Source organism: Saccopteryx bilineata, chromosome X (assembly GCF_036850765.1).
Source record: "Saccopteryx bilineata isolate mSacBil1 chromosome X, mSacBil1_pri_phased_curated, whole genome shotgun sequence".
NCBI classification, from domain to species: domain Eukaryota; kingdom Metazoa; phylum Chordata; class Mammalia; order Chiroptera; family Emballonuridae; genus Saccopteryx; species Saccopteryx bilineata.
Window position 1 is genome coordinate 72,049,006 of NC_089502.1, and position 27,578 is coordinate 72,076,583.

A 27,578-nucleotide genomic window follows, 5' to 3' on the forward strand; every position below is an offset into this window, starting at 1 on the left:
GGACCCATGGAAACTATAAAAAAGAATGAGTCAGAAATGAAGGCCACCCTTAATGAAATGAAGAATAATTTACAGGGAATTAACAGCAGAGTAGATGAAGCCAAAAAATAAAACAGCAATTTGGAATATAAGAATTCAAAATCCCCCCAATCAGTCCAACAACAACAACAACAGATTACAAAAAAATGTGAGCATAATGTAAAAAGTGTCTGAGACAACTTCAAAGGTACCAACATTCACATCATCAGGGGCCCGGAAGGAGAAGAGAGAAAGAGAGCAATAAATTCAAAACCTATTTTAAAATATGATGATGAAAAATTTTCCTAACCTGGTGAAGGAAATAAACATAGAAGTCCAGGATTTTGATGGTTGCCAGAGAGGAGAGGTATCGGGGAGTTCTGTGAAAGGGGTGAAGGAATTAAAAAGTAAAAATTGATGGTTGTTACAGAATAGTCATGGGGATGTAAAGTATAGCATAGGGAGTGTAGTCAATAATATTATAATAACTATATATTTTGTCAGATGGATATGAAATTTATAGGGATGATCACTTAGTAAGTTACATAATGTCTGATCACTGGGGTGCACACCTGAAATTAATATAATATTGTATGTCAACTATAATTGAAAAATAAAAAAATATGTTTTTATAAGAAAAATTTTGGTTATTGGTGGTGAGAAAACACAATAACAATCTGACTTGAAGCAAGTGTGCTATTCTTAAGATAATAAAAAAATATTCTGTCCTATTAGATCTTTAAAGAAAAGAGTGGTTTAACTTCTAATTTACTTTTGTTATAGAAAGTTTAAAATCAAATGATTATATATTAAGCTTATTTGTGCAGCAATTAATTAATCTTTGAAGCCACAATTTTCTGTTAACTTTAATTCAAATTGTCTGTTAGCATTTTACTATAATCTTAAGAATGCTCTGTGTGGCCTGACTTGGCAGTAGCGCAGTAGATAGAGCGTCGGGCTGGGACATAGTGGACCCAAATTTGAAGCCCTGAGGTTGCTGACTTGAGCATGGGTTCATCTGGTTTGAGCACAGCTCACCAGCTTGAACCCAAGGTCACTGGCTTGAGAAAGGGGTCAGTTGGTCTACTGTAGCCCCCCCACCCTGTCAAGGCACATATGAGAAAGCAATCAATGAACAAATAAGGTGCTGCAATGAAGACTTGATGCTTCTCATCTCTCTCCCTTCTTGTCTGCCTGTCTGTCTGTTCCTGTCTCTCTCTCTCTGTAACCAAAAAAAAAAAAAAAAAAAAGAAAGAAAAATAAAGAAAATGTTTTAACAAAACTTACTACCCAAGGGATTGGGGGCAGGTGCTTCCTTATCCATAGTATCTCTGGGATTCAGGACTGTTTCCTACCCATTATATCTCAGGCACTGCCAACTATTGCGTCTTCTGAAGGAGAAATGCCATTTAGAATGCAGAAGTTTGTGTGTGTGTGTGTGTGTGTGTGTGTGTGACAGAGACAGAGAGAGAGAGACAGATAGGGACAGACAGACAGTAAGGGAGAGAGATGAGAAGCATTAAATCTTTGTTGCATCACCATAGTTGTTCACTGATTGCTTTCTCATAAGTGCCTTGATGGGGAGGGGCTACAGCAGAGTGAGTGACCGCTTGCTCAAGCCAGCAATTTTGGGCTCAAGCTGGTGACCTTTGGGCTCAAGCCAGTGACTATGGGGTCATGTCTATGATCCCATGCTCAAGCCAGCGACCCTGTGCTCAAGCTGGTGAGCATCTACTCAAGCCGGATAAGCCTGTGCTCAAGCTGAAGACCTTGGGGTTTTGAACCTGGGTCCTCTGTGTCCCAGTCCGATGCTCTATCCACTGCACCACCACCTGGTCAGGCAGAAGCTTCCTCTTTTTAAAAATTTTTATTTATGCCTGACCTGTGGTGGTGCAGTGGATAAAGTGTTGACCTGGAACTCTGAGGTCGCTGGTTCAAAACCCTAGGCTTGCCTGGTCAAGGCACACATGTGAGTTGATGCTTCCTGCTCCTCTCTGCTTGTTTCTTGCTCTCTTCTAAAAAATAAAAAAATAAGAATTTTATTTATTCATCTTTTTGAGAGAGAAAGGGAAGGAGAGAGGGAGGGGGAGAGAGACAGAGAGAGAGAGACATCGATCTGGTTCTGTATGTGCCCCAACTGGGCACTGAACTGGTAACCGTTGCAGTTTGGGATGATGCTCTAACCCATCAAGCTATCTGGCCAGGACTACAGAAGCTTCTTTATTGCAGTGAGGTTAGATCTTGGGTAGGAGGTGATTACAAATTCAATCTCATCTCTCTCTTGAGTTTGGCGTAGGTTTTCACATAAATCTGCCTTATGCTATTCCTGTTTGCTATTCCATTGACTTTGACACTCAGACTGGCTGTAGCTCCAGAGCAGTTCCAGCTTCCTAGGAATTTTGAGCTTTCTTCTTCGATCCTAAAGCTCATGTCAAATCTTCTTTTGCATCTTCTAGGCCCTTATTCAGATGTCTCCAGCTTCCTTGTAATCCAGCTCCAGCATGTCTCTGTGCCACTCTCTGCTCATACTGGCCCTTATCCAGCTTTACTGCTTGAAAACTATTTTCCTGTTGCTCCTTGAACTTTCTGAATTTAGCTCTTCTAAAAACCCAGGTGTCCTTGTACCTCTTATGTCCCTCACTAACATATTTGGAGATGTTTAGCTCTTATTCCCATGTCTTGTCTTTACAAACTCTGTCATAAATCTCATCATATCTAAATCTTAATTGTGGGACTTACTCTGGTCCTAGGAAGATTTAACAAACTCTCAGTTCACATCGAATCATGGTAAGGAGTGAGGTGGGGAGAGATCAGAAGTTCTGGCCATATAAGTATGAGGTGTTTTACAAAGAGGCAGGAAACAAAGATGTGTTTCCTTGGCCATCTTCTTTTTATTTATTTATTTTTTCTTACAGGTACATTTATTTATACTAGCAAGAAAATGGTACTTCTACAATATACAGCATGTCGCATCCTCCTATCTAAGAGAGCTCAGATCTTCAGCCAGACGAACGCTCCCCCCACTGTGTACTCCAGGTTCAGCTGGTTAGCGATGACCATGAGCAGGTGTGTGACTCAAAGCTTTCAGAGCCTTACTTCTTTTATCAGCACTCCTGATTTTGTAAATAATGAAGCCCATCAGTCCCATTCCTACCCAATTTTTTTGGTAAACCTGGGTGTAGTAGGGCTTCATGGGGATCCAAACTTTTTTAATGAAGCACGAGAGAGCAAGTACCTCAGCTGCCTCTGCTCTGAGATGATCTCCTAGCCAGATATTTTCAAGTGTAAACTTCAAGCCATATCCAGCTACTTGACTATAATTACCATAACCAGCTTCTGTCTGGTGACATGAGAAGAGAAACACTGTTCTCTGGTTCTAGCCTTCAAATTTTCTTGCTTGTATTATTGCACCAGGTTAACTGAACTTTTTATCTTCTCTGTTACCCCCTGAATCCATTCTGTACGTTGGTAGGTCAATCTTGGGTAAGTCCTTTCCTCTTTCTGATCCTCAGTTCCCTTAATCTCAGTGGAGGCTGGACTAAACAGTCTCTTGATAGTGTATGATTTCCTTCCATTTCCCATCCTTCTCCTCCTCAGAGGGCTAATCCCATCCTTCTCTCTCAGGCCCTCTTTACATCATTTTCCTTCGCTTCCCCACCTTCTGACCTCTCTTTCCCCACTTGGACTCCACTGTCCCCTCTCCCTTTTAGTAGTGTGTTCAGCTGTTTGACTCTCTCTCTCTCTTTTGCGTGCATGCCCGTGTGTGTGTGTGTGTGTGTGTGTGTGTGTGTGTGTGTGTGTGTGTGTATGAAGGTGTTGGCATGGGTCATGGGGAATGACATGCAGGGGGTTTCCACTTTTGGAATGGATAATGAAAGTTGGAGTCTCCAATCAACTTTCCCAGCCCCTTTAAGTGCTTAGCCTTGTTCCAGGCCCTTGTGTGCTCTAGGAGAATATAAATGAGGGAATGAGTCAGTTCTCTGAACTTCTGGGAGAAAGGGTCATGACAATGCCAAGGAATGTGATTGGCTGCCATTGCTACCCTTGCTGCTGAGTCTTTCTGGAGAATGCTACTCTTCCTCAGGTCAGCCGATCAGCTCAAAAAAATGGTTTGGGCAGGGTACTTCGTTTACTCTAGCACACATCAATGAATCTTGGCAGTCATGAGAGAAACTGAGGCATGTTGACTCATGGACATTTTTAAACTGGGAATCAGAGAAGCTGGGAACAAGACTACTGATTCGAGAATTCAAATGTAAGGCCAATCTTTATGCAACCCCACTAGACCCAACTATTTTCCTAGGGAATCTACTCCTTTCTTCATCATTTTATGATGTCAGGGTGGGAGAAAGGACCTCGGAAGCCCAGCAGTCTAGCTGTTTCTTGTTATAGAAAACTCAAGACTAGAGAAGGGAAGGGACTTACCCAAGGCCACACAGTGGTCACAAAGTGAGTGGCAAAGCTACCACTAGAAGCCAGGTGTCCTGTTTATCCCCCTCAAATATCCTTTCCATTGTCCCAAGTTGGCTTATCATCTCTGAGGTATGAGATGCTCTACTTCATGTAAGATATTCAGAATAGCTGCCAGTGGACGGGGGGGGGGGGGGGGGGTAGGACTATGGCCAGCCACTTTTTTTTTAATTTTTATTAATTTTAATGGGGTGACATCAATAAATCAGGGTACATATGTTCAAAGAAATTCAGACAACTAGTTAACTGCTGCAGTCTAGAACACTGCTGTGTTGGGATTCTGCGACCTTGAAAAGAAGTGGATAGAGTACTGGCAGACACATCTCAGGCAGTGGACAGGGGGAACCTCTAACCTTAGGGAATTATAGCCTTATCAGAAAGTGAATTTAGTAAATCAGCCAATATGTTGGGGGAAGGGCTATAGGATCAGGATGTTGATTTGAAGAAGGTGGAAACTGGGATTTGAAGGAAAGCAAGTACTAGAGGGCAGATATTAGGAGAAGCCCCATTCTGATGAAAATGAGGATTGAATAAAGATGGGGAGGAAATATGAGGGAAAAGGGATATGGAGTACTACATAAGAGAATGGATGAAGTGTTGGAGATGAGGGAGTTTAGCCAAGAAAAGAAACATTTCAGAGACATGGGATCTTCAGATCTCTGAGGAGTTGTTAGGGACAGCAGGGGATTTGTGTGGCCCCAAAGAGCAGATGTGAGATCAACAGGCAGAGCCACAGTGAAAAGGAGTTTAGAAAGGAAGAACTTTCTAAGAGTCGGAGCTGTCTTGAGAGGGATCAGACAGTTTTAATAGGTAGCAAGAACCCCATCATTGGAAAGTTGGAGCCAAGTGCTGCTTAAGTCTCTGCCAGGGTGCGGCCCAGTGTCCAGCCCTCCTTTGGGGTGGGGCCGCATGGCCCGGATACGGAGGGCTAGGGGCTGTGAAACGGGTGGGAGAGGAGTAGGGTGGATCTCGGTAGGCGGGTGGGTACCCTACTTGGGGCGCTTAGGCCCAGTCCAGCACCCCACGTGGTTGGTGTGGCCGGCCTGGGCAGGGCAGGGCTGGGCGGGGCGAGGCAGGCGGCCGGCAAGAAGGCGGGCGTGAGGGCAGGGAGCGGCGCGGAAGCCCGGCCACATAAAGACGCGGGCAGTGCGACGGGGGCGGTTCTTTCCTGGGTGGGGTTTGTGAAGTCGTGGCCCGTTAGCAGGAAGCCGAGCAGTCCCCGGGACGCTAGTGAAAGACCCAATCCTAGTCCCTAGCTCCCGGAGTCAGAGCCGTGTGTACTGCGCGTTCAACGCTGCCCGACAGTTCCCAGCCAAACTTTGCCAACTCCGCCGCCTTTGCCGTCACCATGCCCAAGACGGTGAGTGCAGGGGGTGGGCGCTGCTGGTCCTGGAGGCTCTAGCTGGCCCTTGTAGCCCCTTGGTGATGGCTGGGGGCTTGGCCAGCCACCCGCCCTCGCGGGATGCCGCGCCCTGCGCCAAGGCCTGGGGTGGGGAGGGCGGGAGTGGAGTCCTAGTATGGTGCGCCCCTCCGAGGGGAGGGTGAGGTGGTCCCGGACTTGAAGTGTGGACTAGGAGGGGCTGGTCTGTTTCTCAGATTCCAGTTCCTGCGTCTGGGATGAGACAGTAGGGAAAGCTTCCTTGGGGGCCCAAGTTCTCCTTTTGTCCCTGACAGGCCATGGGCGCGGGGAAGAAGACTCTGGTCCAGAGGAGAACACATGCCCCAGTCCAGGAATTGGCGCCTTCTGGGGCACGGCTGCCACTGTCCGGGAGGGGCCTTGAGAAGCTAGGAGGAGGAGATGTTAAGGGCGGATCCCGCACCCCCACTCATCTTTCCCACAGACTCCTCAGGCGGCCTCAGCTGTTTTCCACTAGGAGAGGAGGAGAGAGTTGTGGAGGGACTCATCCAGGCTGCTTGCTTTTACCCAGGAGCGATAACACTTCACTAGGCATCAGTTTGAGGAGGAGGTCTGCCCAATTTTAGGGGAGAAGACTGGTTTCTTCCTCCTCTCCGCTTGCCAAATCTCTGCCCTTCCTATTATTTAATAGCTCCCTATCTCATCTTTTCCCCTCTGGACTGTTCTATGAAGTGTATTTCTCCTGTGGGCTACACCTTTCTAGAGTGGTGGTAGCTTCTAGGATCTGGTCTCCACCCCACTGGCTGTTATGAGAAGAGCTGCAGCCTCTTGGGAGTGGGGCCTAGGGGGGCCGGATGCCCAGGAGGGAGGGGACGGGGAGGAGTGTGCCTGAATAATGAGCCCTGCTTGCTTTTGTGCAAGTCATGCCAAATGGCTGCTGGGGCCCTTCCCTTGCCCAGGAAGGCCTGATGACCACCCTGCTTTGAGTCGCTTAGGCCAAGCAGCTTGTTGGGCTGGCCTCGGCTTAATGGTTCACTTGGATGCCGCTTCCTAGGACTGCCTGATCCTTGTAGAGCTGAGACAGTGACTAGTATCCTTAAGGGCTGAGGGTATCGGCATGAGAGGAGCGGGGACACAGTTCTTTGGGTGTGTGTTGAGCTTTGATTGCCACGTTGCTGTGTTCTAGCCTTACTGCCAAGTCATTCTTGCCCTTGTCGAATACTGTCCTTCAGAAACACTAAGTTTTCAACAAGCATGTGGTTCTATCATCTCTCATAAATTGCTTGTGGCTTTATGGCATGAGGTTTTTCCACACTTGCCTCCTTTCCCCCAACATACATACTACACACAAAGTGAGAATGGTTCTGAAAAGAGAGGAAAAGACCACACTGTCTCTGCCAACACAGAGGATTATAAAGGACCTTCCAGGATGTTCTCCTTGGGTTTATCTCTCTGTAGTTGATTCCTTGACTCCTCCTAAGGTGTGGCTTTGCCTAGATAGGTGGGTGAATCTCTAGGACTAGACTTTCCCCGTGACCTCTTTTTTATAGTGGCATTTCTTATTCTCAATTCTGTGATATCTCATATTTAAACACAAAATGATGGGTCTGGAAATTGTCTCAAAGTGACCTTAACCATTTCATCCTCAGTCAAAAGTGGTAAAGAAGATGGCATGGTGACCCTTTTCCTGGGTGTAGAGAGAGATGATTATGACCTGTTTGAGGTCAACCTTAGGGTACTGTATGTACCTACACACTGATGGTATTTTTATGCAGATTGACTGAAACTTGAATCAGGTTGGAAGAGAGGGCTGAATTTTGATGGGTTGGAGGATTTGGATAATTTTCCATGCTGTTTGGCTCAAGGGATGATCAACTTCTGGGAGAAACAAGTATATCATGCCTTAACTTGAGAAGGATCTCAGAGACTGTAACTGGAAAGGGGATCTGGCCTTTTAGGTCTGCCTAGGGCAAGCTGGTATTGTGTGGGTTTCTGAATTTGTGCAGAAAAAAATTCACAGCATGAGTCCAAGTGATTTTGAGAGTCTGTTTGTTAAAGCTAGGGACAGTGAGAAAAGAAAGGGCTTAGAACAGATGAAGCAACAGGACAGTGGTTAGGTGGGGCTGCCTTGGTTTTCTAGAAACCTTATGGGAAAGAAATGAGCCTACACTGGAAAGTCAGAGAAAAGGGGGTTTCGGAGACAAATTCAGGTGGTTAGACTGAATGAGCTGCCACTGCCTATTGCACTCCTGGTTGCAAGTCTTGTGGGGATGCTTAGAGTTTAGGAAATGCATGCCTGTGGGGGAAGGAGAGGGGGAAGGGAAAGGCACTGGCATGCTAGGTGGCATGCTGGGCGTGCTCCCAGGAGGGAGCATTAGGTCCTTTGTTTTGAGGGTTTTTAGAGACTGGGAGTCTGAGGGAGGATTTCAATAGAGTAGAGGGTTTTTAGAGACTGGGAGTCTGAGGGAGGATTTCAATAGAGTATTTATCAGGTCGTGGTCTCTACTGATTGGTCACTGCCAGGACAGGGGGGTCATTAATCATTGCAGCCGGTCCTGGGGTCACACACCTGGGGTTTTGCTGCCTTTCTGGGCCTGAAGCCGAAATACAACTGAAGCCTAGATGTCATCTTTAAGGAAGTGACCTTCAGTATCTGTAAATTGCTCAGCTAGTTTGTTCAGCTATTTGCCTCAGTTTCCGCATTCTACTTGCCAAGGAGTTTTTCTAGCTTCTTACTATTCTGCATCAAGACTAGCAATCTAACAACTCTCTTCTCTCTCCTTATCTCTTTCCCTGTCAGCTAATGAGGTTATTTAGGACTATAGGAAAGACCTACCAAAGGCCATATGGTGACAGAATCAAGATTGGGGTCCAAGCTTTTTAATGCTAATCACATTGACCCTGTATTCTGACTTGGTTATTTGGTTCTTAAATTTGAGTCCCCTCTCTTGCTCAAAGCAAGTTGCCACATTTCTTTTCAGGTCTTCCTGGTCCTCAGGTAAAAAGAAGTGGGCAAAGTAACCAATGTTGTCATTTATGTGGTATACTGGTGAGAGTTGGGGGTGTCACGAGGTGCCTCCTGTTTTTTTTATTTTTCACCTCAGTGTTGAGGTATCCAGGGGCACACCCTAGTTCACTGCATACCAGCTATTAGCTTTAATGTTAAACCGTAAAGAACAGACATCTACACTTGATCTTGGCCAAAACGCTGAGAAGTGATACTAGTAGCTTTAATGAAGGGGGCAAAATTCCCCTGTTCTCTGCTCCATCTTCACTAGTCTGTTTTAGGCTATTTCTGGAATATTGTAGGTATGGAAGGGTAGTGGAAAAATCAAATCCATTCATTCATATGAACCATGTCTATAGTCTATCCAGGGACAGTTTCACTTTTGCAGCCAACTGTCTCCCACAGTCAGCCCAGCTTCCCCTAAATCTGTTAAAACATGCCCCTCTTAACACCCTCCCTGCCAATTCTTAGAGTCTGCTTCTAGTTGCCAGTTTCCTGGGTCTGTTTCAGTAGCCAGATTGGATAATTTATTAATTGATGTCTACATTTTCTGGTGATGATAAGGAAGTTGCAAAAAAAAAAAAAAACAAAAAAAAATCAAATACACACACAAAGACGTTTTTCTCTCTTCCTACCTTTAACTGTTTTTAGATCACACAGTCTCTGAGACACTCTTGGATTCCCTAAAAAGAGACTGTTTGGAATTTTTAAGGTGTTCTTGAGTTTTGGGTTTGTTGGATTTCAAAAGGTTCTTCACAACTATCAAGTCTAACACTTTTTATTGTATACATAGGGAAACTGAGACCTTCAGATAGGGAGAGACTAACCTAGAATGATGCACCATGTCAGTAGCAAAGCTAGGACGTGAATAGGTCTTACAGGGTCAGTTTTGTTAAACCTCTTGTTTGCTGGATTTTTAGCCCTAGCTTAAAAGGTCAGGGGAAAGGTGATCCAGTAGTCATTGATGGGGCCATCCACCTCAGCAGCCATAGAGCCCACCCAGTTTCTTGAAGTATTTGAAGGATTCTGCGTTCAGCTAAACTTTAACAGGGTCTATGTGGACTATTTATTCTCTTGCCATTCCTAGCATTGCTTGAGCCACTCGAGTGGCACTAAAGTGGTACTTGGTGAATGGGAGGAAAAATCTGTTGTTGTGCTTTTTTTTACAGAGAGAGAGAGAGAGAGAGAGAGAGAGAGAGAGAGAGAGTCAGAGAGAGGGGTAGATAGGGACAGACAGGAGCGGAGAGAGATGAGAAGCATCAATCATTAATTTTTTGTTGCGACACCTTAGTTGTTCATTGATTGCTTTCTCATATGTGCCTTGACCACGGGCCTTCAGCAGACCAAGTAACCCCTTGCTCAAGCCAGCAACCTTGGGTCCAAGCTGGTGAGCTTTGCTCAAACCAGATGAGCCTGCGCTCAAGCTGGTGACCTCGGGGTCTCGAACCTGAGTCCTCCGGATCCCAGTCCAACGCTCTATCCACTGTGCCACTGCCTGGTCAGGCAAAATCTCAGTTTTTTAACCCTTGAAATAGCCCTGCCTGCAGGCTTCAGTGTGGGGCAGTGGATAAGGAATGGTGATTTTGTGAGAGAAGAGTGGCTCTTTGGATCCTGCATCTCTTCACTTCCTTGGTTTTCTGGTTTACTTGGCCTTTGTGAAAGCATAGATGATAGAGACAACAGGAATCATCCTGGAGATTTCCTTTAGGCTTCTTGTATAGTCCTCTGGGAATAGAGGGGAGGGTGGGGCAGAGGGTCTTCATGGAACCCTTGAAGGCACCAACTAATCTATAGGCTTTCATGTTAGCCTTGGAGAGGGGAAAGTTGATCTTTGAGTGGGTGACAGAGGTAGTGTTGACCACTAGTCTGCTAACTCTACATTATTCTCTAGTTGCTTGTAATAATAGGTTGTTTAAGGGTGTTCTTGCTTTTCTCGCTCTTCCTTTTTCATGAAACTTCTTTAATGAATAGTGGAGCTGAAAAGGACATTTAGAGGTCATCTGGTCTATTTTCCTGACTCCAAATCCAATTCTCTCTGGATGTGATAAGATGACAGCTTACGTATATTCTGAACTATGTTCTAAATAGTTTTGCTTGACAACAGTTTGTCTAGGTCCCTTTGTATTTTCTAGAAGTCCCTTTCACTAGAATTTCTAACTTCAAGGTCTCCATAGAGGAGATGATCTGGTATACCAACATTACTAGGGTTGGATTTTTTATGGCTAGTCAATGAAAAGTGGCATCATTACTGGTTTGAAACAGTATGTTTCTGATCTTTCAGAGATACAGCTGAATTTATCATGTATATCTTTCTTAACTCACCATCTTTTTTCCCTGCTACTCCATATCACTGTTCTGCCCTGTCGGGCAGATAAAATATATTATGCTCACTTTGTTAAAGATGGTGCTGCCCACATGGAAGCCCGTCACCCAGGTGATTGCTTGGCATGGGTGTGATTATATTAATGTGTGTTGGGGCCGGCTGTGGGCAGGCAGGATCCTTGTAGCCTGGGGCTTGGTTTTAGGACTAAGCCTTTCCCACCCTTTTTGATGTTGGGTGGTGCAATCCCATCATGCCTCAGATAAGTGCCTTTGTATTAGAGACTTCCCTATTTGTAAATTCGATTAAAGGTTTGGATTTCTACACTATAAAGTGGGACAGATCAGAAGCTTGCTCTCTCTTGATTTCTGAGATTAGCATTAGAGAGGAGAGCAGAGAAAGGCCACACGAAGGAGGCCAGGAGAAGCAGCCAAGATGGTGGAGTGCTGAGTGAGAAGCCAGTTTGTGCAGAGTTTGTTCGGGGAGAAGGAAGGAGATGGGGAACAGAGGTGAATGAGATTGGTGAGGTAGAAACCTTTGATTCTAGAAAACTTGGATAAGTCAGTGGCTTTGTGAGCACTGAATGAGTGGGTTTTGGAGCCCAGTGTGTGTTTTTACTTGCCCGCCAGGTGCAAGCTAGGATTAAAGATGATGGCCCACCAGCTTTTGGCTTCGTTGTTTCTTTACTGACTGTCCTAATCCAATGAAAACATGCATGGGCTAGGCTGCTGTGATGGCGGCCGTGCCTACTGGCCTTACATGCCCCCATAAAAAAACACACAAAAAAACCCAAACAAACCCAGAATACAAGGGCAGTCTCTTTTAGAGCAATCTATTGGCTAAATGAAGGAGTTGCTGTTGTCATGATTGACTGCCTTTGCTGTTCATCCCTCCTCCCATTTCATGCTTGGTAGAGCTGAAAACTTTAATTCTAGGTTCTGATTTGTGGTACTTGGAGGATTAGCTCAAGACCCCATTGATTTCAAAGGTGGGTGTTGGGAAATCGCAAGTAACAGTGACATGATAAATTTTCTTTTTTTCATGTAAGAACATCTTCCCTGTCCTCAGTCAACTGATCCAAAATCAATGGGTCTTTAGGCAAGACCCTGCTCCAAGCACTCAAAGTCTTTTCAGTTTATCATAAGGGAACTGTACTAGTAATTGGTATGCTCTGGGCACCCTTCTGATACTGATGTTCTTGAGACATTCTTTCCACAAAATTTATTTCTCAAAATTTGAGTGCCTTCCATGTACTAGGCAGTATATGCTCACAATACATAGTTGAACAACACCTGCTAAAATATATATTCTTATTTCCTTATACCTCTGGAATGCTGTTTCTTCCTGGGTACTGAATTCAGGATAGAGAGTTTCTAGCTTGGGAATTGGTTTATTTCATTAGTAACTCTGACAGGAACACTGAAGAACAAGAAAGAAACCAATGAGACTATATTATGAAAGCTGTGGGTTGACTGAAGAGTCGCAGACAAACACTGAAAACTTCATGAGTTTCTCTCCCTTTTTTCTCATGGCCTGTAGGTAGGTAGCATAGACTCCTTATAGTTCTGCTGACAGGTCAGAAAACTATTAGGTTATATTTTAAGTTCACTTAAAACTCATTAATGTGGCCTGACCAGGCGGTGGCGCAGTGGATAGAGCGTCGGACTGGGATACAGAGGACCTGGGTTCGAGACCCCGAGGTCGCCAGCTTGAGTGCGGGCTCATCTGGTTTGAGGAAAAGCTCACCAGCTTGAACCCAAGGTCGCTGGCTCCAGCAAGGGGTTACTCAGTCTGCTGAAGGCCCGCGGTCAAGGCACATATGAGAAAGCAATCAATGAACAACTAAGGTGTTGCAACGCGCAATGAAAACTAATGATTGATGCTTCTCATCTCTCTCTGTTCCTGTCTGTCTGTTCCTGTCTATCCCTCTCTCTGACTCACTCTCTGTCTCTGTAAAATAAATAAATAAATAAAAAAAATTAAATTAAAAAAATAAAACTCATTAATGTGGTAGTTATATATATTGGTAGATATTAATAAGCAGGTGGGTATAAATTGATCTCCTAAGGTATCGCCGCTAGTGAGCTGAGTGCCAGCTGTTCTGGGGTACAGCATTTCCAATGCATCTGTGTTTAGGATGACCCCAAACTTCCTCAGCCTATTTATTATCAATTAAATTTATTGGAGAGACTGGTTAATAGAATCATTAGGTTTCAAGTATACAATTCTGATACATGATCTGTATATTGCATTGTATGCACACCACCCAAAGTCAAATCATCTTATATCATCTTATATTTGACCCTCTTTGCCCTTTGCTATCCTCCCAACCCCTTTTACTCTGGTAGCCACCATACTGTTGTCTGTGTCTGTTTTCTTTTTCTTGTTTGTTCATTTGTTGCTTTCAGTTTTATATCCCACATCTGAGTGAAATCATATGGTTCTTAGCCTTAAGCTTCTTTTTAACTGATTGTCCTGGATAGTCTAGGTGTCTCATAGTAGTGGTTTGAGCCACATAGCAACCGAGCTGGTGTTAAACATTTGAGTTCAACCTTTATGTTTTAGATGGGGTTACCAAAGCCCAGAAAAGGGAAGTGATTTCAGTGAAGTGGTTGGTAATAGGGCTTGGACTAAAATCAAACTTGCCTGGCCTATGGTATAAGGGAGGAACTTCACATGTTTGACTTCTAAATGGCACTCATTGTAGGATGCTCAGTGCTTTCTTCCTCTGTTTTGAGGGTGACCTGACCATAGTGTTCCTATGGTCATTACTATGGTCATGGGAAGAGTAAGTCCTTCTGAGTGTATAGAGCTGACATCAAAGGTTACTTTATATGGAGATGGTTCAGGCTCCACTGTGCTTTTGGGACTCTTTGTAGCACTTCCCAGAAAGGTAAGTGTTCTGCTTTGACTGTAAAGTGTGTTGGAAGGCGGATGTGTGCACTGAAAAGGATGTAAGGAGGGGAGACTAGCCACATTTTTCTGCTTGAGACTAGGCCTCACTGTCTTAAGAGTTCTTATAGAGTACAGTTATTTATTTTCCATATTCATATCTAGAGGGGCCACCCAGCTTGTTTGGGATCACGTCAAGTTGGTAACAATTTGAGTAGGAGAACTTGGCTTTTTTGATTCCCAAGCCAGTCTTAGAGGGATGACTCTTTTCACTCAGGGAACACAGACTTCCAGAGAATTTGCTCTGTGGTGATTATATTAACAAGATGGCTGCAATGGAGTTTCCCTAAATAGCTTCTGCAGTAGCAGGTTTCAGTCAGTGGGTGACTCAGTTCTTCTGGGGACTCAGAATGACTTTTTTTCTTCTTCCTTCCTGCCCCTCACCCAAATTCCCCACTTTATTTTCACCATTTAAAAATTTGAACTCTGACTTCTTTGTATTCTCACTTAGTACTCCAACTTGAGCTGTTCCCTTGAGTTAGGAGGATGTTATAGTACTGTCCTTTCTACTTTTGTGCCAATATCTGCTGCTGTAGCAGCCATTTGAACTTAGATGGCAGTCTCCTGACCTGAACATTCACTAGTCACCTTTAAGTGTTGTAGGCTACCTAGTGTAGGTAGCTAGCCAAAAAGAATTGTTTTCAAGCCTTTATAGAAAGGGAGCATAAAATAGTGATGGAACGCACAGACTCTAGAAACAGACTGCTTGGGCTCAAATCCCAGCTCTATGACCAATGAGGTGTGTAGCTTTGGGCAAGTTTCTTAACTTCTGTGCCTCATTTTCCTCAACTGTAGAGTGAAGATAATAGTACTTATCTCATAGGCTTGTTGTGAATATTAAATGAGGCAATTCAAATAAGGTGCTTAGAACTGTACCTACCGTCTAATAAGTGCTATGCAGATGTTAGCTATTTATTTATACATTTTATTTAGAAAATTAGATTTAAAGGGGTGACTTTGGTCAAAAAGAGTACATAGGTTTCAGGTAAACATTTCTATAGTATTTGAACTGTTGATTATATTGTCTATCCATCATGCAAAGTCAAATCATTTTCCGTCACCTTATATTTGTCCCTCTTTACTCCCTTCCCCCAATTACAATTATTTATGAAACTCCTATATGCCCGACCCTTTTTCTAGGTAGGATGAGTAAGAAAGAAGATAGGCGGTGGTTACTAGGTATTATTTACCTAGTATATACAAATAATAAATGGAGGTTCTAATTACTCCTTTTGTAGTTCTCCTATTTAATTGGAGATTTAGGGTTCACTCACTTAAAAACAGTTGTAAAAATATAGTTAAATGTCATTTTCTAGAGATCTTGAGAAGAAAGGGGTTGACTGGGACATTTACAGGGCCTTAAAGGATGTGTACACTTGGGGGAAGTGGCCATTCTGGATGGGAGAGGTATGTGATTTTGGTATGTGGGCACAAACTGGTTGGCCCTGGGCCAGCGCTCTCTTGAAAGTGATTTTGTCTGAAATGAAGGAGGGCATGCGGTACTGACTGTTTCAAGGGGAACAACAGAGTACATGTGAGCATAGACCAAGTTGCTGGTGCTGTGGTCGGGTGGAGCCAACAATCTTGTCTCAATTGGTGAACCTTCTGAAAGGGTTCGTTGAGGAAGACTGCACTTGGGTTTTCCAGAATTGGGTGAATTAAGTAAAACAGATTTTGTTATCTTTGTTGCCCCCATAGGTTATTTGAGAGGCTCCTTTCTTCATGTTTCCATATGAGCTAAACCAAGCAATAAAACATACTGATTACTCTCTTCTAAAAACAGCTTTCAGTTCTTTTAATGCCTTTGCTATAAGATAGGTATTTGGGTTAGGATGGAAATGAAAGGAGGATTTCTTTGTCTGTGATTGTGATAGGATAAGGAGTGTGGCATTTTCTGGCCAGGGTCTTTCTGAAGCATCTGGACCTTAAACTTAGAGAAAGGGTCCTTTGGATTACTTTCAAGGCACAGTTATTTGGCTGTGTGTGATGACAGAACTAGATTTGATTCTCTTTTCAATGGGCTTTTTGTGGCATAAGGTAAGTTTTTACATAGCTTCTAGGCCCCTAGTATGGTGACCTACTACTGTGCTTGCTTCGTAGTAATGTTTTTGCCAGGTAGCTTCTGTGATTGATGACTTTGAAAATTGAAGTTTATTTTTATCCCTGGTGATTCTTCTACTTTGTAAGAATTTGATAGATGCTTGTGTGGCCAGGGTATCAATCAGGGCCTAATAAAAGAAAAGTTGAGATGTAGGCATTTGTTGTGATAGGAAAGAAAGTAAAATCCTGAGGAATCCTTTCCTGAAGATATATTTGAGAGGTCACAGGGGTCAGGCCCTGGGAGGAGGGAGCAAAGCATGCCTATTAGGCTTGTTCAGCATTTCCTTCCCTCTCTTTAGTCCTGACCTCCCTTAAATACCTGGGAAGGATTAAGGCTTGTTTTTCTACAGTGAAGTATGTTTAGATAAGCTCCCTGACCTTACTCTCTTGGTCTAATCTTCCTCCTACCCCCCATCCTTTTTTAGAAATTAGCCTGAATGTTAGATGAAGTACAACCAGAGGCTTTTACCTGTTGTAATCTTTAACTGGGATTTTCTAATCTGTGGTATGGAGTTGGAGGGGGTCAAGGCGACAGCCAATTTGGGTGTCAGTTGTTAAGTTGTACATATCTTTGCTATCTTCAAGGGTTTTAAGTGAGCTAAATTCCTCTCCAAACCTCCTTGCATATACTCCTGGGAGATTAACGAACCTATAGCAGTTTTCTTGAGAACCAATTTACTTAACCTCTTTGTCTTTGGATTTTTTCTCTAACATGAAAATATCAACAGTATTAGAAACATGTATTCACAATAGAGAAAAATCCCCATCTTGAGGTTCCTTTCTCCTCTTGGCAGCTGGGTCCTAGTTATTCTAACATGTTTGGTGAGAATATTGGCCATTTTGCTTCCGGGTTACACCATACCTCTCTGCTGGTCCTTGCAGAGCTGTTCCAGCAGGGCCTATGGTGGGCCTGTAAGAAATCTAGCCTGGCTGTTACCTTTCTCTCTGTCATGGCCTGGGCATTTTCCTAAGGTTGGGAGTTTGCCTCCTGGCCTTAGGCCAGTTGCCAGAGGAAACCAATGACTAAAGGCTTCCTCCCCGTGAAGTCAGCTTCTGGAACCTTTCCTGATGATTTTCTACGAGTCAAGTATGCCTTATTTGGCTATTTTCTCCCCCCTCAAATACCCTTTGCCACCTCAACTAGTCCTCCCTTCTCTTTTGGTACAGGGAACACATTCCTCAAGTTTATATAGTGTCTGTCACCTGCAAATTTTCCTACTTGTTTAGGGCCTTGTTAGAACCAGACGTGAGACATTTTGATGGGATTAGGGATGAGTGGGAGAGGAGAAGAAGATGGGAGAGCTATGGGATGAGTGATTTTTTTTACCCTGATTTCTTATTTCTCCTTGTCCTCTTGACCCTGCCCAGTTACCCTACTCTAGCTCCTTACCTAGATCTCTGATAGGGTAGGAGTAGTATTGCTTGGCCTGAAAAGGCTCAGACTGTGGGGTTGGGGCAGGGTGGGGTAAGGCAGGGGTTCTCAGCAGCTGAAATAGTTCCTTTAGAGTAGGTAAAGCCTTCTAGTTGGTAAGTTCTTTGTATGTGCTTTCAGTATGCCTATTCAAAGTCCCTCTGCCTCCCATCCCCAATCTTGAATTGTCTAGCCCTAGGTTGGAAAAGCTGAGCTTTTGACACAGTTTGGGACACTTGTCTGGATTTTAACAAATGATGTTTAGTAGAAATATTACAATGAAAAGAAGAGTAGACCATCAAATCAGGATACTTGGTTTTTAGTTTCTGTCTTTGTGACCTTGGGTAAGTCACTTTTATTGGCCTTTGTTTTCTTATCTTTAAAATGAGAACATTGGCTTTTTCTGACTTCCTGATTATTTGTGCCCAGTCTTTAAGAAATAAGGGATTCTTGGAAAGAGTGTAACTGAACAGAGAGCAGTGACAATTTCGAGAAATTTCCCTCTCCACTTTAGAATGGCACTGAGAGTGTCATTCTCCCCCTCCCCCAGTTATCAATGTGTAAGTATCCCTCTCTATTAAAGTGAGCTTGCAGAGAGATATTGGATCCACCTACTACAGAGCTTGATGTGAGCAATCCTGGCTTGGAGAGACAACTGTTGACTCTTTTGGGTGGGGCCTTCTAGTCCAGCCTGCAAACTGCAGTTGCTGTCTATTTTAGGTCATTGGTGACTCGAGGAAGAATAGAAGACCCTTGGATTGGTCATTACTGTTCTAGCAGGGAAGGGGAAGACCAAGAAACAAACCCAAGCTGAATGCAAATGATATTATACTTCCTCTACCTCCTTCCCCCACAGCATCCCTCTCTTTAGGGTTATGAAATTGCTTTTGGCCAAGTCTTAAATTGCTCAGCTTCATTTCCCTTCCTGTGAGTCACTAATGTATGTGTTGCCCTTGGATATGGAGAGCTAGGTCATGTGCGCTTGGGTGGAGGCAAGGGGAGGGATGTGTAGTGAGAGAAACTGCCACATGCCTATTTCAGCCTTCATAATAATCCTGTAGTTTGTGAATATGACTTATTTTGATGTTAGACTTGTAGTCAAAGGAAAGAAATTTCTGAATTTCTTGTGAGGGCCTGATGAACTGATGGGGCATAAATATGTTTCTGGACATGGTGTACCCTTCGCTGGATCTATTTTTACCCTTCTTCTTCCTTCGTAGTGACATGTTGTAGAGTGCTTGCTTGTGAATCAAGGATCGCTCACTGTTTTCAGCCACTTAGGACTTGGCCATGAACATGTTCTTTATTCCCCCTGAGCCCCTGGAGAGAGAGAGCCAGATAGAAGTTTTCTTGGAACCTGTCTTCCTTCCTTAGGGAAAAGTTCCTAGGGCAGTTTACAGAGAAGGCTTAGTTGGGTAGAGCTGGGTAATGCTTTTGCATGGAAGATTTTTCCCTGGCATTGAGCTGGAATGGTTTCTGGGCCATGCGGGAACTTTGCTGCTGGGAACAGCTACTTTTCTGGCAGCTTTTCATTCCAAGAGGCCTCACATGGGTTAAGGATTTCAGTTACAGGTGCTAGATTAGAATGACTGCTAGCAAAGGAGGGTAGGCAAGCAGGTGGAGGGGGGAGGAAGGGAGAAAGAAAGAGGAGTCAAATGGGAGGAGAGTTATTCTTTCTTTTTATATTTTCCCTTTATATAAAACCCAATATGGCATATGACAAAGTTTACCTATAGAGAAGGAACTCTTCTATAAGCCTACCATTTTAACACAGCAAGTACTTTTGTCTCATTTCATATATGTACCTTAATTTTCTGTAGTGCAATCGCAGTGTACATAAATAAATCCGACTTGTTTATCCCTACTTAATATATCAATAGAAACGTAGGTGAATGTCATTTGGCCTCACAAAATTCTGTCCAACAGCTGTCATAATTCTGTCCAATGGCTGCCCCCTTTAGGGGGGCATTTATATTATGCCTAGCTTTTGCCAGTATTTGTAACTCTGCAGTGAATATGAACAAAAGAAAATCTAAGGCCCTTAGTATGGTATATAGGAAGAACCCTTTTATACCTGGCTCTAGCCTAGCTCCTTCTCCAGACTCAGCTCCCACTTCTCCATACATATATGCTATGCTTCTGTAGCATTATGGATAACATTTCCCCAAGTAAGCCATACCTCTTATATCTTTTAGCTCTAGCATATGCTTTTTCTTTCAGCTTGAAATGTCAAATGTCTCTTCTTTACTTCCTTCCACTCTATATCACCTGCACTTTAATACCTTACTTACACCATTTTCTGTGTGCCTGCTGTACTTTGTAAGAATTTATGTTATCTATCATACCAAGTAATATTGCAGCCATCTGGTCTCTCAGGATTTCACCTTCAGTAAACTTATGTATTTGAAAGTTTCTAACCTCCCATCTCAAGTAGGGGATTTTGTCCAGGTGGAAGTGTTTAGGGATGTCAGGCCTTTGAAGAACACATAATCAGTGACAGATACGGAGAGAGAGAAGCAGCAGTAATGTATACAAGGGATTCAACAGTGTTGGATGAACACTTGGTAGGACTTACTAGCCACTAGTAATATAGAAAACACATTTTGGAGAAGGGAAAGATATATTAGCATCTAGAGCAAAGAGTGGTCTGAGAGTGAGTCTCTCTGGACTTTACCCACCAGAGAAAATTTAAAACATTACAGATATTAGTTTTCAATCTGTGAAATGGAAAGAGTAATAGCAACCTGTTTCTTAGGATTATGGTGAACGTTTATACACTAATACATCTGAATGTGCTCTGTCAGGTGTGGGGCATAAGGAAAGGTAGGCCTAGTATACCCCAGAATTTTTGCTTCACTTGGCCTTTTAAAGTTCTGTTCTATGTTTGTTTCCCATCAAGCCTTGAGCCCAGAATGCCAGATGCTACAGTTTCCTGTAGCAAGTATTTTTATAGGTACCTGACAGCCTGGTGCATTTGGAAGATATGCAGGGAAATCCCATCTCCCTACTCACCTGAGCAGCATAGCTCCAACTTGCTCTAGCACAGCCCTACTCAAGAACGGCCACAAGCATCTGGCGACAGAGGTGCCACCCTTTCCTCCATTCTTTTGCATCAGATGAGTGGTACTAGAGTAGAGGATTTTCTAACATTCCTTCTAGTGGAAGTGTAAGTATTTATAGAAGCTGAAGTAAAACTAAGCACATTTTAGGCCTCTGGCCCCAACCCTACCATGCACTGTTATGAGTCCCTGTGTCTGTCACAGACTGTGTGCTCTTCAAAGGCTTGCCTATCCCACCTGTGTTGTGCAAAAAGCTCTATGGGAACATCCTAGCCAGATTTAAGGTCTTATGATGTAGCTTCTCCTCCACCAAGGGTGCTTTGTTCTCCACATGGGACCTGTGGCTTCTTGCTGCTCTCCTGGCCATTTGAAAACCCGCATTCCACGTCAGGGTTTTATTTTTTATAAAGAAAACAAATAACTGACTCTATGGAAGATCTGCTAGTTAACTATAAGATACAACCAGGGGAAGGGACTTGCTCAAAGTCACTTAATAAGTCAGAGGTAGAAGCAGGTCTTGGTTTCAAGGTGCTCAGGTGTTTTTTTTTTTGTTTTGTTTTGTTTATTTGTTTCATTTTATCAGGGCTAGCATACTAAGAATGTAAGCTTCATGAGAAGAGTGCTGGATTCCCACTACCCACTGTATCCCGAGTATTGAGCATAGTACCTAGCATAGAAGAGGTATACAACAAATACTTGTTGAATACATAGATTAATAGCTACTGTTGTTAAGTTAGAATTGTCTTTAAGATTCCTTTGCCAAACAACAATTCTAGTGGCCTGCTGGAAATTATGTAATGTGGATCCAGCTGAGTAGTGCCACGGAATGGGGAGGAGTCATCCCTTTTGTGCACCTTGGAGAGCCTATATACCTGTAAGTGGCCAGCTTGTTCACAGCCAATTTCCAGCCCCTTTTTCCATGTCTTTACACTATGCAATAAATTCATGTCAAGGGGCAATATTCAAATCAAACATTTCAGTGGAGTCTAACAGGCAGCCGTGCAAACCATTTCTATCTGCCTTTGTGAAGCAACCTAGAGTTTGGCCCTAGCGTACATATTTGAAGCATTACGCAGTTTAAAACTTTTTTGTGTGTGCACATGGCTCATTGTGGTATGGCCAGCAGGCCGGGCTGCATTGTATAACCTAATCCTGAGAGATTTTGTGCTTCTGAGGTTTAGGGACTGAGTTGGCTACTGTGCCCAAGGATGGACAGGGCCGAGCACAGATCAGGGGAGGACAGCAGGGAAGTCCTATAGAGCAGTGGTCCCCAACCCTTTTTGGGCCACGGACTGGTTTAATATCAGAAAATATTTTCATGGACCGGCCTTTAGGGTGGGACGGATAAATGTATCACATGACCGAGATAAGCATCAAGAGTGAGTTTTAGACGGATGTAACCGAGGGAATCTGGTCATTTTAAAAAATAAAACATCTTTCAGACTTAAATATAAATAAAATGGAAATAATGTAAATTATTTATTCTTTCTCTGTGGATCGGTACCAAATGGTCCACGGACTGTACTGGTCCGCGGCCCAGGGGTTGGGGACCACTGCTATAGAGCTCAAGCTGGGGTACTTAGAAGCTGTGTTCTCCTGTGGTTGCTGCTGTTGCCACTATCACCCAAGATGCCTTAGGGCCCAGAGTTGTACATCTTTGCAGATTTGGACATGTTTTAGTCAAAGTAGGCTAATTTGGGGAGCAATAAGAGGTATTCTCTCTCCCATCCATTTCTGAGAAAGGGTGTCACCAGCATTGAGAGGTTTTAGGCCTATTAGATGGGTCCTGTGCTCTAAAATAGTGAAAGCCTCTGAATGTTATCTTGTTTTTATTTATTTATTTTAGTTTATTTTTAAAATGTTGTTTTACTTTTTAATTGCAGTTGACATTCAGTATTATATTAGTTTCAGGTGTACAGCATAGTGGCCAGACATTTATATATCTTAAGAAGTGACCCCCTTGGTAAGTCTAGCACCCTCCCAGCACAAAATGTAGTTATTACAGTATTATTGACAATATTCCCTATGTTATATGTTGTATTCCCATGATAGTCATCTAATCTTTAAAAAATTTATTTTCTGTTCTTTCAGTGCCAAGCTAGACACCATGTAAAGAATGTTAATAGATATTCTGTGCTGTTTGGTAGGACAGACTTAAATACAAATAGACTTGATTTATTTTATAATTTTTGATTTGTAATTTTTTTTTTTTTTTTGAGAAAGAGGCAGGGAGAGAGACAGAAACATCATGCTGTTCCTATATGTGCCTTGAATGGGGAATTGAACCGGCAACCTTTGTGCTCCAGAATGATGCTCCAACCAACCAAGCTATCCAGACTGGGCTTATTTTTTTTAAAATTGATTTTTAGAGAGACAGAGAGAGGAAGGGAGAGAGAAGGGAAGCATTCATTTATTGTTCCACTCAGTCGTGCATTCTTTTGTTGCTTCCCGTGTGTGTCCTGACCAGGGCTCAAATTCACAACTTTGTCATTTTGGGATGATGCTCTTAACCAACTGAGCTAACCTGCCAGGGCCTGATTTGTAAATTATGGAATGAACACATACTTGCTACAAGAAATGAAACAGCACTAAAAAATATAAAATCCGCCCTGGCCGGTTGGCTCAGCGGTAGAGCGTCGGCCTAGCGTGCGGAGGACCCGGATTCGATTCCTGGCCAGGGCACACAGGAGAAGCGCCCATTTGCTTCTCCACCCCACCGCCGCGCCTTCCTCTCTGTCTCTCTCTCCCCCTCCTGCAGCCAAGGATCCATTGGAGCAAAGATGGCCCGGGCGCTGGGAATGGCTCTGTGGCCTCTGCCTCAGGCGCTAGAGTGGCTCTGGTCACAACATGGCGACGCCCAGGATGGGCAGAGCATCGCCCCCTGGTGGGCGTGCCGGGTGGATCCCGGTCGGGCGCATGCGGGAGTCTGTCTGACTGTCTCTCCCTGTTTCCAGCTTCAGAAAAATGCAAAAAGAAAAAAAAAAAAAAAAAAAAAAAAAATATATATATATATATATATATATATATATATATATTAAATCCCCTGTCTTCTGTTTGTGACTCTATTCTCCAGAGAAAACCATCATTAACCAGTTATGTGAATCTCTTTTTAAATGCATTTATGCACATATAACTTTAAAAACACATATACGACAAATCCATACTGTTCTGCAACTTCCTTTTTTCTACTATGTGATAGCTATCTTATCATGTCAAATCAGATTTTAATGTCTGTATGGGCTAATTAATAAGCAAATTATCAAATGGGTAGAACACTTAAAATCTATCAAATGAAAAGGGCCCATATTCTTTGTGGAGTGGGAAATAGAACATTGTAGGGGCTTGCCTGCCTGAAACAGAAGGCTTTCTGGAGAAGGTGGGAGTTATAGCCCTTCTGTTGGTGTGTGGGAGGATGAAAGCTGCTCCCCTTTCTAAACTCAGTAGGCCCCACACCTAGAAATTGCTTTGATTTTAATTGTGCCTAAATGATCTTAGTGGAGTGATTGGCAGTAGGGTATACCACTTTTCTCTGCTTGATGTGGTTCCTCCCTTTTCTGTGGTTTTGCCAGTTTGGGGTCATTTGATTCCAAATAGTACCAGACTGAGAACCTTCTTCCTCAGAAGATCTCTGGATGGCATAGCTGTCTGAGGTTAAAGAAGCTGGGTGTGTGCTGGTGATGGGCACATGCTTTTCCAATCTTTTCCAAACAAGAGCAGGGAAGCTGAATTAGATTCTACCCCCTACCTTACTTACCAAGAATCTAGTCCAGGTGTCAGGAGAGTAGAATATTGCAAAACACTGAGCCGTAGCTGAGCCATACATTTGAAGAGTTGAGGAAGATAGAAACTTGAGACATGCAAATAACCATACAATATATTAGGAAAAATATCTACCCCAGTGGCTGCTTCTGATTTTAGGAGCTTGCTAGCTTGAGGATATTGGTTGTGTTGAAAGAGCCAGGCCTTCCCAAGAGAAATAGAATTACCAGAAATGTGGGCTCTCTTTGCTCACTAATGGAATGTTCCACCCTTCTCTTGTCTTATTAGTTCTCAAACTTTCACAGTGGGTGGATCAGAGCTCCTGTTTGCCCAGCCTTTAATCCTGGACATTCAGCCACCAGAGGTTGACCTTGAGTGTGCCAGACTATGGGCCACTGCAGGTATTATTACCTTCTCCTTTAGACAAACAGATTTTGAGGATTGGATCTTTCTAAATCCTTGTAGGGCAGGCAGAGCAAGGCTCTGAGATCAAACTTCAAAAAGGGAGGGGGAATGACATTCTTTTTTCTTTTTAATAATTTTTTAATGTTTTAATTACAGTTGGCATACAATATTAAATTAGTTTCAGGTGTACACCCCAGGGATTAGACATTATAACTTACTAAGTGACCATCACTCTAAATCTTGTATCCGACACCATACATAATTAAAACATTATCGACTATATTCCCTGTGCTATACTTTTCATCCCCATGACTACTCTGTAACTGCCAATTTGTACTTTTTAATCTCATCACCTCTTTCACCCAAACCCCCATCCCCCCGCCCATCTAGCAAATGTTCTCTATATCTATGAGTCTGTTTCTATTTTGCTTGTTCGTTTATTTTGTTTTTTTTTTTTTTTTAGGTTCAATTGTTGATAGATATATATTTATTGCCATTTTATTGTTCACAGTTTTTATCTTTTTTTTTTCATCTTCTTTATAAAGAAGACCCTTGAACATTTCATATAATAACTGGTTTGGTGGTGATGAACTCCTTAAGCTTTTTCTTCCAGGGAAGCTCTTTATATGTCCTTTGATTCTAAATGATAGGTTTACTGGGTAAAGTAATATTTGTAAAGTAAAATAATGCTTGCTTTTCTTTTTTCTTTTTTAACAGAGAGAGTCAGAGAGAGGGACAGATAGGGACAAACAGACAGGAAGGGAGAGAGATGAGAAGAATCAAGTCTTTGTTGTGGCACCTTAGTTGTTCATTGATTGCTTTCTTATATGTGCCTTGACCGTGGGGCTACAGCAGAGCGAGTGACCACTTGCTCAAGCCAGCGACCTTGGGTCCAAGTTGGTGAGCTTTGCTCAAACCAGATGAGCCCACGCTCAAGCTGGAGTCCTCGGGGTCTCGAACCTGGGTCCTCTGCATCCCAGTCCAATGCTCTATCCATTGCACCACCATCTGGTCAGGCATGTTCTTGCTTTTCATTAAGCTAATTCAGAAGGCTTGGATCCAAAGTATCTCCAGGTGTTTATTTTAGACCAGGCACGTAGGAAGTTCTGTGTTTCAATGTTGACCTTTCTGAGCCTCCAATTCTTCATTAGTTAAATGAGGATGATAATGCTGGCCTCAGAGTTGGTGGGAAACGTGAATAAGAGAACACTGGAAAATCCTCAAATGTTAGTTCTATAGAAAATCATACAGATTTAGGCACTCAGAGAAGCTTAAATAATGTTTTAACAGCCTCTGTTGACAAAGCCAGTAGACTGTGTCAGTGGATGAAAGACTTCTACCTCTCCATTAAAGATAGTTATGATTCTTAAAAGGGTAAAATGTAGTTATCAAGAAAGTTCACTTCGGTTGAACAGGTCACTTATAGACCATTTGGGATCAATTTTACATTGCCATATAAGGAGCTCTCATCCACCTATAACAAAATTTTCTTTTCCGGGGTACCTGTGGATAACGTATTCCAAGCCATGTCAGTGCAGGGAATGCAAACTTCCTTGGTTCTTCTGATAGTCCAAACAAGACATAATTAGTTAAGATAAATATTTTAAAAAATAATCCCCAAATAAAGTGGTTAGTTTGCTATAGCTGAGTTATCCACAGGTGATGTAGATAATTTACCTTAACCACAAGGAAAATGGTGAACTTTGGTCTCTAGGCATGAACTCAGTTATGAGTAACAAATTTATGAGGCTGGGATTGGGAGGGAGGCAGCCCTTTAAAGAGCAAAGGCAGAAAAGACCATGTATGAGATTGCCCTATATAGACTATTATTCTAGGGAGGGTTTGAATAGTTTTCTCTTCCCCTGACTCTACTGGGATTTAGCCTTTGTCAGTATGAGCCAAGACTAAAGAAATTCTGAAATAGCTAATAGAGACCTCTCTGGGCAAGTTCCTTTGGAACATTAAGCTGTTGAAAATCCCAGAAAAGGATATACTAGAGTTAGGAAGCTAGGAGGGAGGTATAAGTTTACAAAATGGTTTCTTGCTATCCAAGTTGTAGTTCCCTGTTTAAAACAGCCCTGTCAAATGTGAATTGAAGGAATCCCTTTACAGGTTGCCTGGCATTGCCCTGCAATGCTTTTTCTGTGTTTCTAGCTTTTCTCACCCCATGTCTTTACCAAGAGAAAAAAAAAGTATCCTACAAAACACTGATAATGTCTACATTTGTGATATTCATTATAGTTGTCAAAGTCCTTTTACCCCTACTATTATGTCATTTGATATTAAATAACTACAGTTGGCAGGCTAAGAATTATTATTCCCACTTTTTAACATAGGGAAACTGAGGCTCAAAGAAGTTAAGTGACTGCAAAACTCAGCTAGTGAATAAGGGAGACAGGACTTGAGTGCGAAATAGAAGACTTTCGTTTTAGACTCTGAATAGGGTGGGGTGTGTTTAGGGGAGACGTGTTGTTTCATAAAGCCTGGACTTATGCTCTAGTCATAGTTAGGTGATGGTTCTGAGGATAGAAAGGAAGTTTCAGCTTTAAGCATTTAACTCTTTCCTTGTTCCAATAGTTGCCCAACTCCCTTCAGTTTTCTTCTTCAAAAATATCATGAGTGGAGAATAAAGTTTAGAGAGAATTCTAGTAGTTAACTCTGTGTGCAGATGTCATGTTGTTCATGTTCTGCCTATCTGAGACCTGGGCTGACTCTTGTTT

At 42.9% G+C, this 27,578-nt stretch overlaps 1 protein-coding gene across 1 annotated transcript in view; it reads left to right on the top strand.

Annotated features, from left to right (window-relative positions):
- The first annotated feature begins 5,591 nt into the window (after window positions 1-5,591).
- The window catches only part of MSN (moesin), a 76,915-nt gene continuing 54,928 nt past the window's right edge, over window positions 5,592-27,578 (top strand). Inside the window, exon 1 of the mRNA XM_066248933.1 lies at window positions 5,592-5,848. Within this exon, the coding sequence (XP_066105030.1) occupies window positions 5,837-5,848 (12 nt within the window). The 5' untranslated portion in view covers window positions 5,592-5,836. The remainder of the gene's footprint in view (window positions 5,849-27,578) is intronic.